At 36.4% G+C, this 15967-nt stretch overlaps 1 protein-coding gene across 1 annotated transcript in view; it reads left to right on the forward strand.

Annotated features, from left to right (window-relative positions):
* Nucleotides 1-15967, forward strand: part of ANO2 (anoctamin 2) — a 194779-nt gene that overhangs the window by 90996 nt on the left and 87816 nt on the right. Inside the window, exon 15 of the mRNA XM_050710475.1 lies at nucleotides 5830-5913. Coding sequence (XP_050566432.1) covers nucleotides 5830-5913 — 84 coding nt within the window. The remainder of the gene's footprint in view (nucleotides 1-5829; nucleotides 5914-15967) is intronic.

The following is a 15967-nucleotide window of genomic DNA, read 5'->3' on the forward strand; positions in this document are numbered from 1 at the left end:
TGTAAGAACATTTCTCTGGAGAAGGGCTTTTATGCTTACATATTTGCTAAAAGAATAGGGTCCTAGTCCATGACTACAACTACTTGATACTACTGTAGGTCAAGTAAAAACAATAAACATAACAGTAATATGCACAGTCATTTAAAAATTTCTAAGATCTGGTAACTTTTTTTTTTTTTTTTTTAAAGTTAGAACTATACAATAAACACGAAATTGTTCCACTGATATGTTGGGTGATGCCACAATTTAATAGGCTAATGTCCAGCTTTACACATTTTTTTTTCTTCAGTATTGTCAGCAATATTTGTTTCAGTGGTGACTTCTTAAGCCATAGAATAAATGATTTAAAGCAACTGTTTCAATACTGTTCAAGGGGCATCTGGCTTCACACTTAAAATTCTGGTTACAAATGTAGGAGTATTTAAATAGGTTGGATTTGAATCAAAATGAATAATGAACAAAACTAGTGATGCTATTTCCTGTTACAGTTTCACACACAGTGTGATATCTTGATATTGCAATGGCAGCATTTTGTTGTTTCGTTCTAGCTTAAGGGCACTTAAAAATCTCGGTACATTTCAAAATTTAGTTTTGCAAGTAATCCTCCAAAGTACTACTGGTGCTGCTTTACAGGAGCAATCAAATGCATTCTATCTACCTATTTATCTACCTATCTGTCTATAAGGCAATATATATTTCTATAATATGTCTTAAGGGTTCTTTTTTTTTTGACTACTTCAGTTTTGTGTTACTTTTAAACACCTTTGATAGCTGAGTTCCTATGTGCTTGTGCTGTCTTTTTATTTTTTAACATCTTCAAAATTACAATAATGTTAGATGACTTATTCAAGCATGTTATTTTTTTATTTATTTTTTTTATTTTTTTGTATCTTTTTTATATAAATGAATTTATTGAGCTAATAATCTGGTCTAAAAAGACTGCAAGCATCTACCAGTGATACATTCACACATGCTGAGATATAAAAGTACTTTTCCTTGGACGAACATCCCATTACTAAATTAGTCTAAATGTTTTTTTGGTCTAAAAGATAATCTCTTCCTCAGACTTCCCCTCACCTCCCCACTGTGTCATCATCGTAAGAAATAGTTTTTTTTTGTTTGTTTGTTTTTTTAACCCTTTATTTGTAATAATTAACCCTCTTGCAATAGAGAATGGCTGGGCTCCCTGTTCTATTCACTTCAAGTTTTCATCTTGATTTTGGGGCAGCATCTGTGTTATTTCAGTTCTCATTTGTGAATACCTTCCTTCCTCTCGGTGTTCACTGCTTTGCTGTTCTGCTTGCATTCAGCATATTAGGACAAGGCTGTTGAAAGAGTTCTCAGTGCTTCTTTGACTTTCCTTAAGGTGTAAAAACAAAATAGTATGTTGGCTTATTTATTTTTTATTTTTTATTTTTTATTTTTTATTTTTTTTTTGGTGACAACTCCTTTGGCCTGTTAATCTGGGATAGTTTCAGATTTTTAGTTAGGAATCCATATGTGTTTGTCATGCACACTTTGTAAAATTCAATTATCATTTTCTTCCTAAATCAAAGAGAACTTAAAGAGAGATACATTCTTTGTATATATTCGTATTGTATTGGATCATTACATACATATCCTTAATTTGCAATGTATAGTGGATACACATCTTGTGTATTTAATATCCAAATCCTGGATACCATTCTCAGGAAAAATTCCCAATGACATCAATATGAGTTTTATCTGAGTAAAAATTTCATGATTTGGCTCTTTGTTTTCAGGATGGGAATTATCGTTTTCTACTCTGAGCACTCATTTGGCCTCAAAGTACCTTGGCTCAATTGGTTTTTCAATAAGTGTCTGGCAGCTGTACTGGCACACTTCCAGCATCATGGGATTCATATTTATCCCTACATGGACATTTGGCCTTCTTCAAGTCATCACAACTATTTCTAGCTTATTGTCCTGGCTGTAGAACTCTTCCCAATTTCAGGCAAAGAATTGATTCTGAATCACTTACAGAAAAGAGTGGAACTGTTCCTTTACATCCATGTATATGTGAACACAATCAAGATCAAGTATCTCTAAATCTATATTATAAAGTATTATTTCATGCAATATACTCATAAAAAGAATGTATAGGCACATTTATTCCAGGATGTGATGTGGTCTGTTCAGTCAAGAGTAATATGACTTCACAGATTCAGTGAAGAAAGATAAACTAATTTTCTAATCCTGATGTAGGTGTGTGAAATGCAGTTAAAAGGACATTGAAATGTATTACTAGGAAACTTAAACAAAAGTTGAACAGAACAATCACTTAAAGCAAAACTGACAACAACAACAACAACAGAAAGTTACAAAGTTATGTTATAATATTTCACTTGTCATGGGATTTTCTCACCCTATTTCCTTTCAAGACAATCTTCAAAATTTGCTCTGGCCTCTGACAGCTGCCCCTGGTGTCCCAAAATGCTTTGCTTAACAGAGAATAAGAAAAAAGGAAGAAAGTCAGTTGAACTTCGTATGTGCTCCTATAGTGAGATTAGATCACCTTAGCTTCTTTTAGTTTCATTCATCTAATCTTTCTACTTTTGTCATGCTGTCCTTGCATGTAGCCCATACATGCCTGATGCCTTCACTGTTTCTTCATTTAAGCCTAAAGATTTTCTTCCATGTGACCTCTAAACCCTAACTAAGGAAATGTGGTACAAATTGATCCAAATCAACAAGCTAGTCTAAACTTTCAAAACTTCAGGATAGAAGTAAGAAGAATTGACAACAGCATTTTTAAACACTTATTTTTGTATGTCCTTTCCCCATCCTGTCTGCCAACATTTTTTGCTGTTAATCACATTTAATAATGTCACAGATTACCGGTGTCTCATTATTTCTTGGAGTTCCACATGCACCCAAAACAGTTTGTGAGTAATAACAACAGTGACCCTGATGACAAGTAGTGCTATAGTGATTCCTGAACTACATTCATTATGGTAGTGATTTTTATGTGAGGCATAAGTAATGCAAAAGGATTCCAATGCAAAGTGAGAGATACTCACGCTCTTTGAAAGAGAAATCTTCTGAATGTAGATTGAATAAATTGATAGCCTTTCCTGCTTTCTTCTAGGATATATTTTATTAATCTGAATAATATATGAAATTTAAAGTGTAAAACAAGCTATCATGCTAGCATTTTCTTTAGATAAGTTTGGTATATCATCATAATGCTAGAGTTTCAGAGGCATATCAGTACTTGAACTTTAGAGAAAAAGTTCACACAAGCCCACCACATTAGTACCAGATTCTCAGGGAGCAGTAGAAAGCAAGTATCATTCATGAGACTGCCTTTGAGACAAACATGCATATTACATCTTCACAGAGTTCAAAAAAGGTATGGAAATGTTAATTTAAGACTGTTGTTTGAATGTCAGTGTGTTCACGTACCTGCTTAACATGTCAGGAACTTCATATGAACAGGATAAAAAACATATTGAATCACAACATCTATGAATTAGGATGCAACAGAGAATTCTCAAGATGGTAGTGAAGATGTTGCAGACAGGAGAAAATGAACAGTACATATATCCCCCAAGATGACTGCTGAAGTTGGAGGCAATCCCTGTTCTATTGCCCATCAGGATTATTTTTTTTAAGTGTTTTTAGATTGCTTTTGTTTTTAGATTGCTTTCAGATTTATGAAAAAGTGTAAACAAACAGATTTTGTGCCTAGGCTGACAGACATACATACTAATTATAGTAAGAGCAGTTGGCATGGCCAATGGTACTTATCTGAAATGCATGTGAGTGGGTTACTTTTATGCTCATAAGGGGACAGAGGAATGTAAGTTGTTTTAGTCTTATACACTGGCATTCTGAAGAAAGCTCTGAGCAGTGAGTATTTTTCCCATGACATCTCTGAAATCATTCACCACATCTTCAGCTTTTCTCACTTACAGTTTTAGCTTACAGCCCAAACTTTTAACATTTAGATACAATTAGATGACTATTTTTTAGCTAGTTTCTGTGACATGGAACAGATACAACTGACAAGGACTGTTCAGATGTGGCTATTTGCCCGAGACAGCCCAAGAGGTGTGAGTTTGCTGCAGTTCCATGCCCTCAACTCCATCCTGTATTGAAGCTAAGCATGTGTTCTCAGTAGGCACATGCACACAGAGCACATATATGCAGCATGTGTATATGTACATACATGCCTGGCCACATAGATCACACAGGCACACAGAGCAGACATGCAAACACAGACAACACAGTGGCCTCATCCTGCTCATCCTTCTGGATGACTAGGATGGAGGTCTGCCAGTGAGAATGTATATATATACACATGCATACATATGTGCATATACATATATTCAATGTGGATTCCCTCAGTAACAGGGCTCAGACACATGGCCTCTCCAGTTTCTGGCACCCAGATAGAATCTTAGACTAATAGAATGGTTCATGTTGGAAGGGACCTTAAATATCACCTAATTCCAAACCCCCTGCTGTGGGCAGGGATGCCACCCACTAGATCAGGTTGGCCAAGACCCCAGCCAGCCTGGCCTTGAACACCTCCAGGGATGGGGAATCCACAACTTCTCCGGGCAACCTGTTCCAGTGCCTCACCACACTCATAGGAAAGAATTCCTTCCTAATATCTAATCTAAATCTACCTACTATTTCAGTTTAAAACAATTTAAAACTCCTTGTCCTATCACTCCAGTCCCTGACAGAGTCCCTCTCCAGTTTTCTTGTAGGGCCCCCTTTAGGTACTGGAAGGCCACGATGAAGTCTCCCCAGAGCCTTCTTTTCTTCAGACTGAACAACACCAACTCCTTCAGCCTGTCTTCATAGGAGAGGTGCTCCAGTCCCTTGATCATCTTTGTGGCTCTCCTGTGGACTTGTTCTAATAGGTCCATATCATTCTTGTGATGGGGGCCCCAGAGCTGAACACAGTACTCCAGGTGTGGTCTCACAAGAGCAGAGTAGAGGGGGAGAATTGCAGTCCTCGGCTTGCTGGCCAGACTTCTTTTGATGTAGCTCGGGATATGGTTGGCGTACTGGGCAGAAGTATACAAGTCCATGAAGCTACAGCCTCACCCTGGCTGCTCACTCAAACATATATCCCTTGGACCCCTAGAGTCTCCCTGTGTTATTGCCTTTCAAGACACACACACACACACAGTGGGTCTTGCCACTAAAGACCCTTAGATCCTGTGATATCTCTGGCATATGGCTTGGAGTCCCCTGGTCCCATGTTCAACTTCAACCATGTTCTCATCCTTAGAGACCCATGCCCCTCTGGGTCCCCAGGCACTTCACCTGATTGTGAGGCACTCTGGCTTGATCTTCACTAGCACCCACATATAATCATAAAATTATCTATGTTTGAAAAGATATTCAAGATCATCAAGCCCAACACATCTGCACTTGCTCCAGTTGCTGGTGGTCAGATCCCTATGCAGAGCAGCAAGCTATTTCCATGAGACTGGCCCTTTTTAACCCATTTTCGAACTCTATTTTCGCACACTAGTTCCTTCTCAAGCGACCTAGATCCCTCCCTTTCCCCACCTTTGGTTACTCCACTAAAAAAAAAAACAAACCCAAAACTTAGTAAGTCCTGTGCAATCCCTCAATGCTCTTCCTCTGAATCCCATAAGATATCCCATATCCCTAGGCAGTGATCCCCCTAGTCCAAAAGGTGCTGTGGTATTGACTTATCTGCATGGCTTGAATTGTGAATAAGTAATCAGGACATTTTTTTTTCTTTTTTTTTTTTTCTTAATCATAATCACAAGTTTTGTTTTTTGTTCTGTTTCTTTTTTTTTTTTTTCCTCTACTTTTTAGGAGCATCCCAGACCAGAGTATGAAACCAAATTGCTACAGAAAAGGCTGAAAAATAAAAGCTCGACAACGGAAGATCCAAATGAAGTAAGACGCAGCTTATCTTTTCACTTACATTTTGATATGTTTTGTTATATTGTGATTATCTTTCTGTCTCTGGCAGTTTGCAAAAGGAACTTTATGGTGTTTTTCATCAGTCTTGTATGTTGCTTGCTCTGGATCTTATGATATGCAGACTTGTAGTGCCACTGAAATGTTTCAAGGTCATCATTTTGCTAGCTCTGCAAAGTAAAATGTTTTACTTAAATAGTTGAACACTGACTGAAAAGTGGTTCAGGATCTACTCTGTAGAGTGATGAACAATTAGAAAGGAAAGATGGACACAGGAATTCTTGTAGCAATGAGCTAGAATTTCAGTCCTTTGTGGACAATAAAGAAAACAACTTTTGTTGTAGTGATTTCATTGGCATAATTAGCACTGGCATCTTTTGTCATGTTGCAGTCACACAGTTGTGCAGTTTTGATAGCATTTCCATTATAAATTGGGGAGAATTAGATTAGAGATTAGGAGGAAATTCTTCACTCTGCGGGTGGTGAGGCACTGGAACAGGCTGCCCACAGAAGTTGTGGATGCCCCATCCCTGGAGATGTTCAAGAGCAGGTTAGATGAGGCCCTGAGCAACCTGATCTAGTGGGTGGCATCCCTGCCTATGGCAGGGGGCGTTGGAACTGGATGATCTATGTGCCCCCTTCCAACTTGAGCCATTCTATGATTCTACAATAAATTGATTGAATAATAATTGGTATATTGTTTTTAGATTGAAGTACATTTAGGATTTCTCTGCTTATTTCAAACCTAAGTACAAAACCTTTTTTTTTTTTTTTTCCCCCAATGTCTTCTTGTAAAATGGTGCTTTAGTTCTATTTCATAAACACTCATAAGCACTTCAGTTTTCAGGTTTGGTACAACAAATTTAGCCTCACAATATATGAAATAACTATCCCTTTCTTCTGCTGCTCACCATCAAGACTGTGATGTGTTTCCAGTGAAGCATTTATCTCAGTAAGACTACTTTTCTCTTAGTGGACCAACCAAACTCTATGGAAGACAATAGAAAGATTATTAATTACTTTAAAGGGCTTTGGATGTGACCCAATATGAGCAGAGACTCTGACACAGCAGAATGACTCCACTGTATGAGATCTCTGACACAGGAGAGGTCTTCCCTTACACACTGAGCACTTTGCTAGGCCTTCTAGTGAAGGATCAAAGATGGTAAAAGACGGCTAAAGCAGCTGCTGACATTCAGCTCTTTCTGATTTAGTTAAGTGAAACTGGGAAATAAGTAAGCAACTGGTGCTTTAGAATATTAAACTTTTGCAGTCCTGAGGCAGAGTTAAATGATTAGCTTTCTTAATGCTAAGAATGTAGGTGGAAAATGATGAACAATGTGAAGATCCAGCAACATACCAAGGAGCAATTTAAAGATTCAGCACTATACAAATATGAAAAATTCATTTCAGACATCATGAAGGGGAAGAACTCCTAGTTTTTAGTATTATTTAATTCTAAAGTCATTTTGGAAAAAAAATAGATTCCAGTTCTTGAGTCATTTAGTCATTTTTTTTTGAAGTTTCTGAATTCATTTCATTTAAAAAAAAATATTAAAAAATAAAGCACTTTGCCATCATACAGTTACTCATAGGGAGCAACAAGTTATTCATAGGGCAGAAGATTTAATTTGGATTGATTAAGATAACTCTCTAAAGAAAGTCATTAATCCTGTAACTCGTGCATCACCATCTCTCCTCAAATTGCTAACGTATTCCAAACTTCTGAGCAGTTTTCAGTCACTGAATTTGATTATTCATTCTGTTGCAATCAATTTTTGTATTCCCTTCCCTGCCCTGCCCTGCCCTGCCCTGCCCTGCCCTTCCCTGCCCTTCCCCGCCCTTCCCCGCCCTGCCCTGTCCTGCCCTGCCCCGCCCCGCCCTGCCCTTTCTTATTTTTATTTTCAGTAAACAAAAAATTAGTCAGAGTTTGGAAGGTCTCTTGCTCAGTATTTTGTACCTCAAATATCTTATAATATAAATGTAAGCAATGTTCTTGTGAGACCTGCTGTAGAGGGAAAAGCCCAGTTCTTTAATTGAACTGTTACGTTTAATTTAACTGTTGAAATGTACCATTTCCTTTCACTTTGGAAGATCCTGAGAAGTTAGACATTAAAAGTGATGAATATTTGAGTCTGGAATAGTCATTCTACATAATTTTTAGAGGTTTTAATCTTTTCTTTTTCTGTCTTCAGATGGCTGTGTGTTTTACTTATTGCAATACTCAGCAGCTTTCGCATGGCATGTTAATATTAAAGGACAGGTTTCTGTGAGGTCTCTGGCTCAATGCTTTCATCTTGTTGGGTGGAAGCCAGAGTACAGAACTTTGTCATATTAATAGTGCAGATTTTCTAGCAACTGGACTTGCATCAAAGTAGAGGTCTCTGTAGTCAAAAATTCATTCCTCCTAATTTCTTGGTTTTATTTGAATACACAGATGCCTCAGCCTCAGAGAAGTCTCGCTTTCATCATATCTTTGTTGACAATCTAATGTCATGGCATAAATCTTTGTGAAGTTCTTTCCTGAATACTTTTAGCTAACTAGTGTGATTTTGAGGCATATCTTTCGCGTGTAACTGGTCAACAACTGCAGTTTGCTGTACTGATATCAAAGAACAGGCTCTGGCACCAATGGCTAAAACTTCTTGTTACTTATCTCGTATGAAGTCCAAAGTCTCCAGTTCAGCAGCTGTGGCTTGTAGGGGTAGAAATGATGCCAAAGCCACGGCAATTGTGAGAATATTGACTTAGAGCTTACATAAAGGCATATATTTCTGTAAAATTACTGGCTTATTTCCAATATGTTAATTCCTCTGTTCTGGTGAGGATGTGACTAGTTTTATGTCGAGAAACTGAGCTTTTATGTGGAAAGCTCTGTGTACAGTGCAATTTTTTTTTTTCTTGTCTTACTTCAACAAGGAGTCCCTGTTAAGCTAATATAATTATTTTACAATGAAGGGATGAGTGTTTTGTTGTGTGCTGGTGTTGTGATTGCAGAAGAAAATCAACACCAGCAGTTTCATACTCTCTTCAGTGATAACTTGGGAATACCTATTAAGAGGAAACCTACGTCAACAAGAGTTTTCACTGTTGTTGAAGTCATTAACTTTAATAAGTGTGGAAGATGACCAGAACCTGTAAGGGCCAGTAAATATATGAGTCTCTCTACCAAGGCAACAAATTTCAAATTAGCTTGATTGAGACTGACAATAGAAAGTATTACAGATCTAGTGTACTGCTTGCTTATTGGAGTTTGTATTACGGAATATAGCTTTCATACAAATACTACTTAGAGTATTGAGACTCCAGTAGTAAGAAGAGAACAAAATTTCAGCCTGCACTATCCTGTGTGGCTCAGGCTGTTTTAGCAAATATCTTATTGGTTATTCTGAGAAAGGGAAAGAAAATGTGAGGACTCAGAACACTTCACTAAAGATTAGTGTGAAGTTATTCTTACAATTATACCTCAGTGTTCTCCTGTTTCAGAAGGCAATTCATTTAAAGCTAAAGGAGTTGAAACATTTGCATGAAATGCCTCAGGTTAAGTAGCAAATGCATAAAGAGATAGTCCTTATAAATTATGTCATTTATTTGGAAAAATGTCAAGTTCTAAGTGACAGACTCAGGAATTGTGCAAGTGAATCAACTTAAAATCGGTAACACTATTTGATTCTTTGAGGTCATGAAAATAAAGCCTTGCAATGTAAAGCTTAGTTCCAGATTCACATACCTTAAAAGCTTTCTTTACCCTTGCAGCAGAGATGAATGTTCACATTGTGTGTGTGCATGTATTTGTTTGATAATATGTTCATGGAAGAAGTCAGATGTAACTGTTTTAATAAAGCGATTTTTTTTAGATGTTGTTCTTGTTTAATACACTACAGCATTGAAGATGTGGATAGAAATATTTAACAAAAAGGATAAAGTTACTGTATCTGCAGAATGTTAAATATAAAAGGTGTTGTATATTTGTAATCTTGTGATAAGCTGTTCCTCTCTCTGTGCAATACTAATGTTCCAAATGGAAATACACCCAGGTCAGGAAATGAAAATTGGTCTTGTGCCTGAAAACATGCAGATGGGGCTAGATCGAACTCTCACTGGAGCTGATAGAAAGAAAACCTTTCTGTCATTTCTGTGAGAGATGGATCAGGCTCTGGCTCCTTTTCATTAAATGTCCAGCTGATCTGGCAAACATGATGAAACATCATATATATTCTTATCTTTCTTATTTGGCAGAAACCCCAAGAAGTAATTCCATATTTCTCAAGGAAAACTTTCCTTGTAGAAAAAAGGGCTTGTCTCTTGGCTCATGTCCTTACTTGGAGCAAACCCTGGGAATAACAAAATATGGCATTCTATCTTAGTTTTAATTACTTTTTAGAAATGAAAGTGGCAAGATCAATTATTGTTAATTCAGCTGTTAATTGAAAGAAAAAAAAAAAAGTAATCTTTCTTTCCAAAACATTTCATTTCAATTAACAGCTGAATTAAAGCAAGCTGGTTTGAAAAAGGTAGGTGTCTAATGTAAGGATGATACAGGTAAATATAAAATAGAGTTGCATGCTGCTAACGAATGCCTTATGAATGTATTTTAAAATTTGTCAGCATTGCAAGGCATGAAATAGTACTTCCTGCTACTAGTAGATTTCTCAGATTCCAGTTTTGCATAGGCAAATACCCCAACAAGAAACACTTCATATGTTAGAGTCCGTCCCTTTATTAAGCAAGTCCTTGTTATGATTAACTATTAACTAAATAAAAAAAAAATACTCTCTCTTTTTTTATATATATATATTAGCTATAACTGTGTAAAAGAAACCAAGATAATTGTTTATAAATATTACTTTGAACAATCAGAATGGTAAAAGATCTGTGAATAGACCTAGAGTTCTTTAATCTCTAATTGATTTTGTCAAATCTCTAATTTGAGAAAACCATTTTTTAACATTTATTGGACCTCACTATTAATGTGGTAAAAATACCAATTTTGATTCAGCATTTCTTAAATTTGCTGATGTTTTTTTCTAACCTATCTCTTTCATTGCTTTATTTTCACAAATGCCTTTTCTTTCCAAGCACATGGGATAGTAAGAGGAATATGTAATAATTGATATTTTTTTCCTTTTCAACTTATTACTTGTATCATTAACTTTTATAAATAATAAATGTAGAATGAGTGGAGGTGAATAAGGACAATTGTGATGATAATCTTAGAGAAAGATTTTATTTTCTTTATTGTTTTGATATTTGGTTGGCGAATTGGATCAAGCCAAAATTTGAAGGCTAATGGTTATAATTCTGATTATTTAAATTTTCATTTGTGTCCTTGGTTACACCAGTTTACAACAGAGTATTCATAAACAAAACTTGTGTCTTCAAAAGACTGTTCTAATGGTCTTTCAGTATGTTCTTGTTTAGATGTGTGGGTGGTTTGACTATAAGGGATATATGATGTATATTCAAAACTCTTTGCTATTGTTGACTTAGAATTTGATTATGAGCTAAAAATGTCTCATTTGCTCTTCCAGCTCTGAAAATCTAAAATTGATTTTCTCATTTGTATCAAATAAATAAACTCACTGTACAGACACAGTACTCTGCTGCAGTATTTAGAATTATATTCCAGTACTATAATTCTTTTGAAATCAAAAACAGCGTTCAGAAGGATGCAGCTCTTCCAATAACCCTTGATTTGAAGAAAGAAAATGCTTATTAGAAATACACAGTCATAGAATAATTCAGGTTAGAAAGAACTTTAGGATTTTATCTAGTCCAAACTCCTGCTCAAAGCAGTGTCAGGTATATTCAGACCTGGTCAATCATGCTATTGGATAATACTGGATAGCGGGGTTTTGAAAACCTGATGGAGACTGCACAGGCTTTCTGGACACTGCTTGACTGTCCTCATGGTTCTTCATTTTGTCTAGCCTGAACTTCTCTTGTTTCAGTTTATGCCTGTTTACCCTCATTCTCTTGTTGTGCCCCACTGTGTGGCACCTGTCTCTGTCTTCTTGATGACAGAGCTAAACAAACTCAGCAAGCCTTGGTCCTCAGCCTCTTCACACAGAAAGCTCTCCAGGGCCCTTTGCTAGACTCATATAAGCTTAGCAATTTATTTTTCCTACTGGAGGGCCCAAAACTGGACACAGTATTTTAGGTGCAGTCTAATGAGTGCTAAGATGTCAGAGATTATCATTTCCCTTGATCCACTGTCTATGCTTCTGTTAATACAGCCACAGATACTGTCAGTGTTATTCACTGCCAGGGTACACTCTGGGCTCACATTCAGCTTGCTGTCTACACAGAACCTGAAGAGCCTTTTCAGCAGAGACTGTACCACTCACTGCAAGGAGTTTTCACTCCCCAAGGCAAGTCTTTGCATTTGTCTTTGCATTTCATATAGTTCATATAAGCCTGTTCTTCCAGCCTGTCGCTAGGTCACTCTGGATGGCAGCCCTTCTCTCAAGCAGTTTCATTGCCCACAATCCCCAAGTCTAATATCATCTGCACATAAGCAAGCGTTCCATCACCTCTAGGTCCTTCCCTGAAGATGTTAGATGGGGCAGTCCTAGTACAGACCTCAGAAGTACTCCAGGTGTTACTGGCCTCTGGTAGAGTACAACTTATTAGCCAATATCCTCTGAACCAGACCATCCCACTAGTATTTTGCTGAAGTCAAGGCAAATTATATTGACAGGTCTCTTGTCCACAGGTCTAGACATTTTCTCACAGGAAACAATCAGTTGGTGAGGTTTGATTCACTTTTGCTAATCAAATGGTGATAGTTCCCAAACACCTACTTCTCCTTCCTCTGCTCAGACATGGGTTTCACTTACAATGACATCAGACTGCTCCTTTACCTTCTAATCCTCCTCTCCAAAAGACAGGTGATGGAAATCACTGTTCTGTCTAGACATCAAAAGGTTGTTTAACTAGGAATATTGGATGCTTTTTATTCATCTGTTGAAGGTTGAGCAGTGTGGATCAGAGCCAGGATTTTAAGAAAAAGGTATGTAATTGTCACAAGACTCTGCCAAAATAAAAATTAGTGGTCTTTTTCAGAAGAGAGCTTTGAACATAGAAACAAGAGTAGGCAGGGCTGCTGTTTGTTGGTCTTCTCATTTGTGTTACTCATTAAGATTCTGGCTCAAGGACACATTCTTTCTAGGGCAGTACTACACCTTGTGTTTAATCATGTAGCTGGGACTTAAGCATACAATTAAAGTTAAGCACATGCATCGGTGTCCTGAATATGGATACAAATTATGTGCTTTTTTGAATTGAGGCCTAAGCTTCTTATTGACAACAATAAAGATGAAGCAGGTCTCTTTCCTATTAAACTGAATGGAAAGACTCATTCCTAAAGGTTCTATTCATCAGTTCTTGAAATTAATGGGAGTTCTGCCTGAGTAAATAATAAAGTATTAGTCCTTAAGTCTGCAGTTACTGCAGATGACTTACTATCATGTTGTACCCAATGAAAGACTATAATAACAGGTTAGAGGGTTATAGCAAAGTCTCAGGCTGAAAAATAAATCTCCAGAAGTCTGCTGGGTTTTGATTTAATGCAGATGGTTGAAGAAGAAAAACTAGAGTATTTTTCCTTTCCCATGTGCTGGTGACAAACTCCTGTATCTTGGACTATATTTTTACTTTCTGTTGAGCATATTTATAGGGTAAATTTCATACTATTAATCTCCAAGGTCAAAACAGAAGCCTAGATTTGGGACAAATTTTACATAAATTGGCTATGGAAACAACATTCAGTTGAGCTAGTTGCCAAGACTTTTTTATTTTTTATTTTATGCATACTGCAATCCTGTCTGCATTTTTAAAGAAATAAATGGCATTTACATTAAATTCCTTTGGGCATCCATCCCATGAAGATTGAAATTCTACTTACTCCAAATTCAAAGACCTAAAGAAGCCAGTTGGAACTGCACAACTTTTACAGCTATTACCGTGCTTAATTGGAAAACACTTGCCTGCTGATCTGCTAATTTTCATGATACACTTAATTTACAGATAGGATGACATGCTGTTTGGAAGGTCCTTCACATCACATCATGGTATTTCATGAAATAAACTTGAATTCTTACCTGGTTATTCAAATCATTTTTTTCTCCTGTTGATGTCACCTGAGAATCGTACAAGTGATTTTAATGAAAGTAGACTTTGGATTGTTAATACATAATGCCGGATTCATGGCTTCTTCCAACTCCATTGTTTATGCAGTGAAAATGTAAAGCTGGTTTGGATGCATGAACTAATTTAAGAAATTCCAGTGACATACACCTTCTGTAGCTTTGCAGGCTGGTGCATGGCTAATGATATAAATAAAATTGGAATTTTACCTTTTTTAACATAACTGTTAGAAATTCAACCCATCACATGTTTTTATTCTATTCTTAAAGTTCCATGAAATTAGACCAGAGAATCAAAGAAAGATGTTAGGAAGCTTCTGCAACTGTTTGATTCAAGGTGCAAGAACAGTTCTAGGTTTTACTGCTATCTTTGGCCTAATTGCCAAATTTACCTTAAATTGTATGGCCAAAATTAGTCTCATATTTAAAATCCCCAGCTCACTGGCATGGTAGTCTGTCTAATTCCCATCCTTCCTACCCTTTCCCCAAGCAACTGTGAAGGAAATCCTGATGGGTTTAAAATGGAACAATTCCTTGAACATCAGTCTGGAGTCTTTCTTAACCCACAGACACCAGCCACCATTTTTCCTTTGCCTAAAAAAATTCAGCGGCTTAGAGAACACAGTCAACTTTCTGGACCGAACATTGCACTATTTTATTTCTTTTGGACCTGATTTGCATGTTCAATGCTTGGTTTTCTTAGTGAGGCAAATTGCCTGGAAAATAAGTCAGGCCTCATTTCTTGAAACAACTTAACTACCATTTTGAAAATGTTGCTACTTGTCTCCTATATTGAAAATATTCCTATATTCTTTAAAAATTATTGTACTGTAACATTTGAAAATATTTCAAATATCAGTTGGACTGTGTTACAAATGCTGTATCAAAAATTCAGCTTCACTTCTGTTTTTCTGTCAATGCACTACAAAAGTCATCCTCTTGATAGGCAAACATCCTTTTCTTTTTTCCAAAATTCTGGGTCTACATACTTAATTCAGTTCTTGCATCTGTTTTCTCCTCTACAGTAACTCCCTCTTTGCTCCCTCTTTGCTAGGTTTCTGCCTTTCCTTCCTTCCTTCCTTCTGTCCTTCCTTCCTTCCTTCCTTCCTTCCTTCTTACAGTTCTCTCCTTCCCTTCCATAGATTCTTTTCTTCTGCTTCACCTCCAAATATTTATTTTTAAATATTCTCACTTTGCATCTCATAATTTCTCAGCACTACATGTATTTTCTGTTTATCTAATTTTCATTAGTAAGTAAAGATAATATGGCAAGGTACAGTGGCCAAGAGATTTTAGAATCTCTCTTATACAGTGGCCAAAGAGATTTTAATACTTTTTTTAGGATCTGGAACAATGATAAAGTATAGTAAATATCAATCCTTCCACACAATCACTAACCCAGAAAAAAAAAAAAAAAAGTTTTATTTAGTGTAAATTATTATTTAAAAAATCTATTGCATTTACTTATGGTTGTCTGAAGGGTATCTTTCAAATACAATGCAAAATATCATTCCTCATGTGGAAAGAGATTTTTTGTCTCTTAACAAAACTGATGCTGAATAACTTGAAAATTAAAACTAATATGAACTTCTTGGACATTATTTTAAGGAGAAAGATTATCAAATCCAGAAATGCAGAATGAATGGTCTTTACAGATAAAGAAAACATTTAAAACAATTTCAAATAACTTTTCATTCTATAAACTTTGACCATGAAGAAATTACTGATTTTATTTTCTTTTCACTTAATCCATTGTCAGCTGATGGGTTCATGCAAGGCAAACAGCATTGTATTTATGGAAGTATTGCTGCAAGCTTTTAAATCAGCAATGGTCATTATGAAGCAAAACAGCAAAATTCTGCTTCAGATACACTTCAGGTACA

The sequence above is a fragment of the Cygnus atratus genome, chromosome 1, assembly GCF_013377495.2.
Source record: "Cygnus atratus isolate AKBS03 ecotype Queensland, Australia chromosome 1, CAtr_DNAZoo_HiC_assembly, whole genome shotgun sequence".
Classification (NCBI taxonomy): domain Eukaryota; kingdom Metazoa; phylum Chordata; class Aves; order Anseriformes; family Anatidae; genus Cygnus; species Cygnus atratus.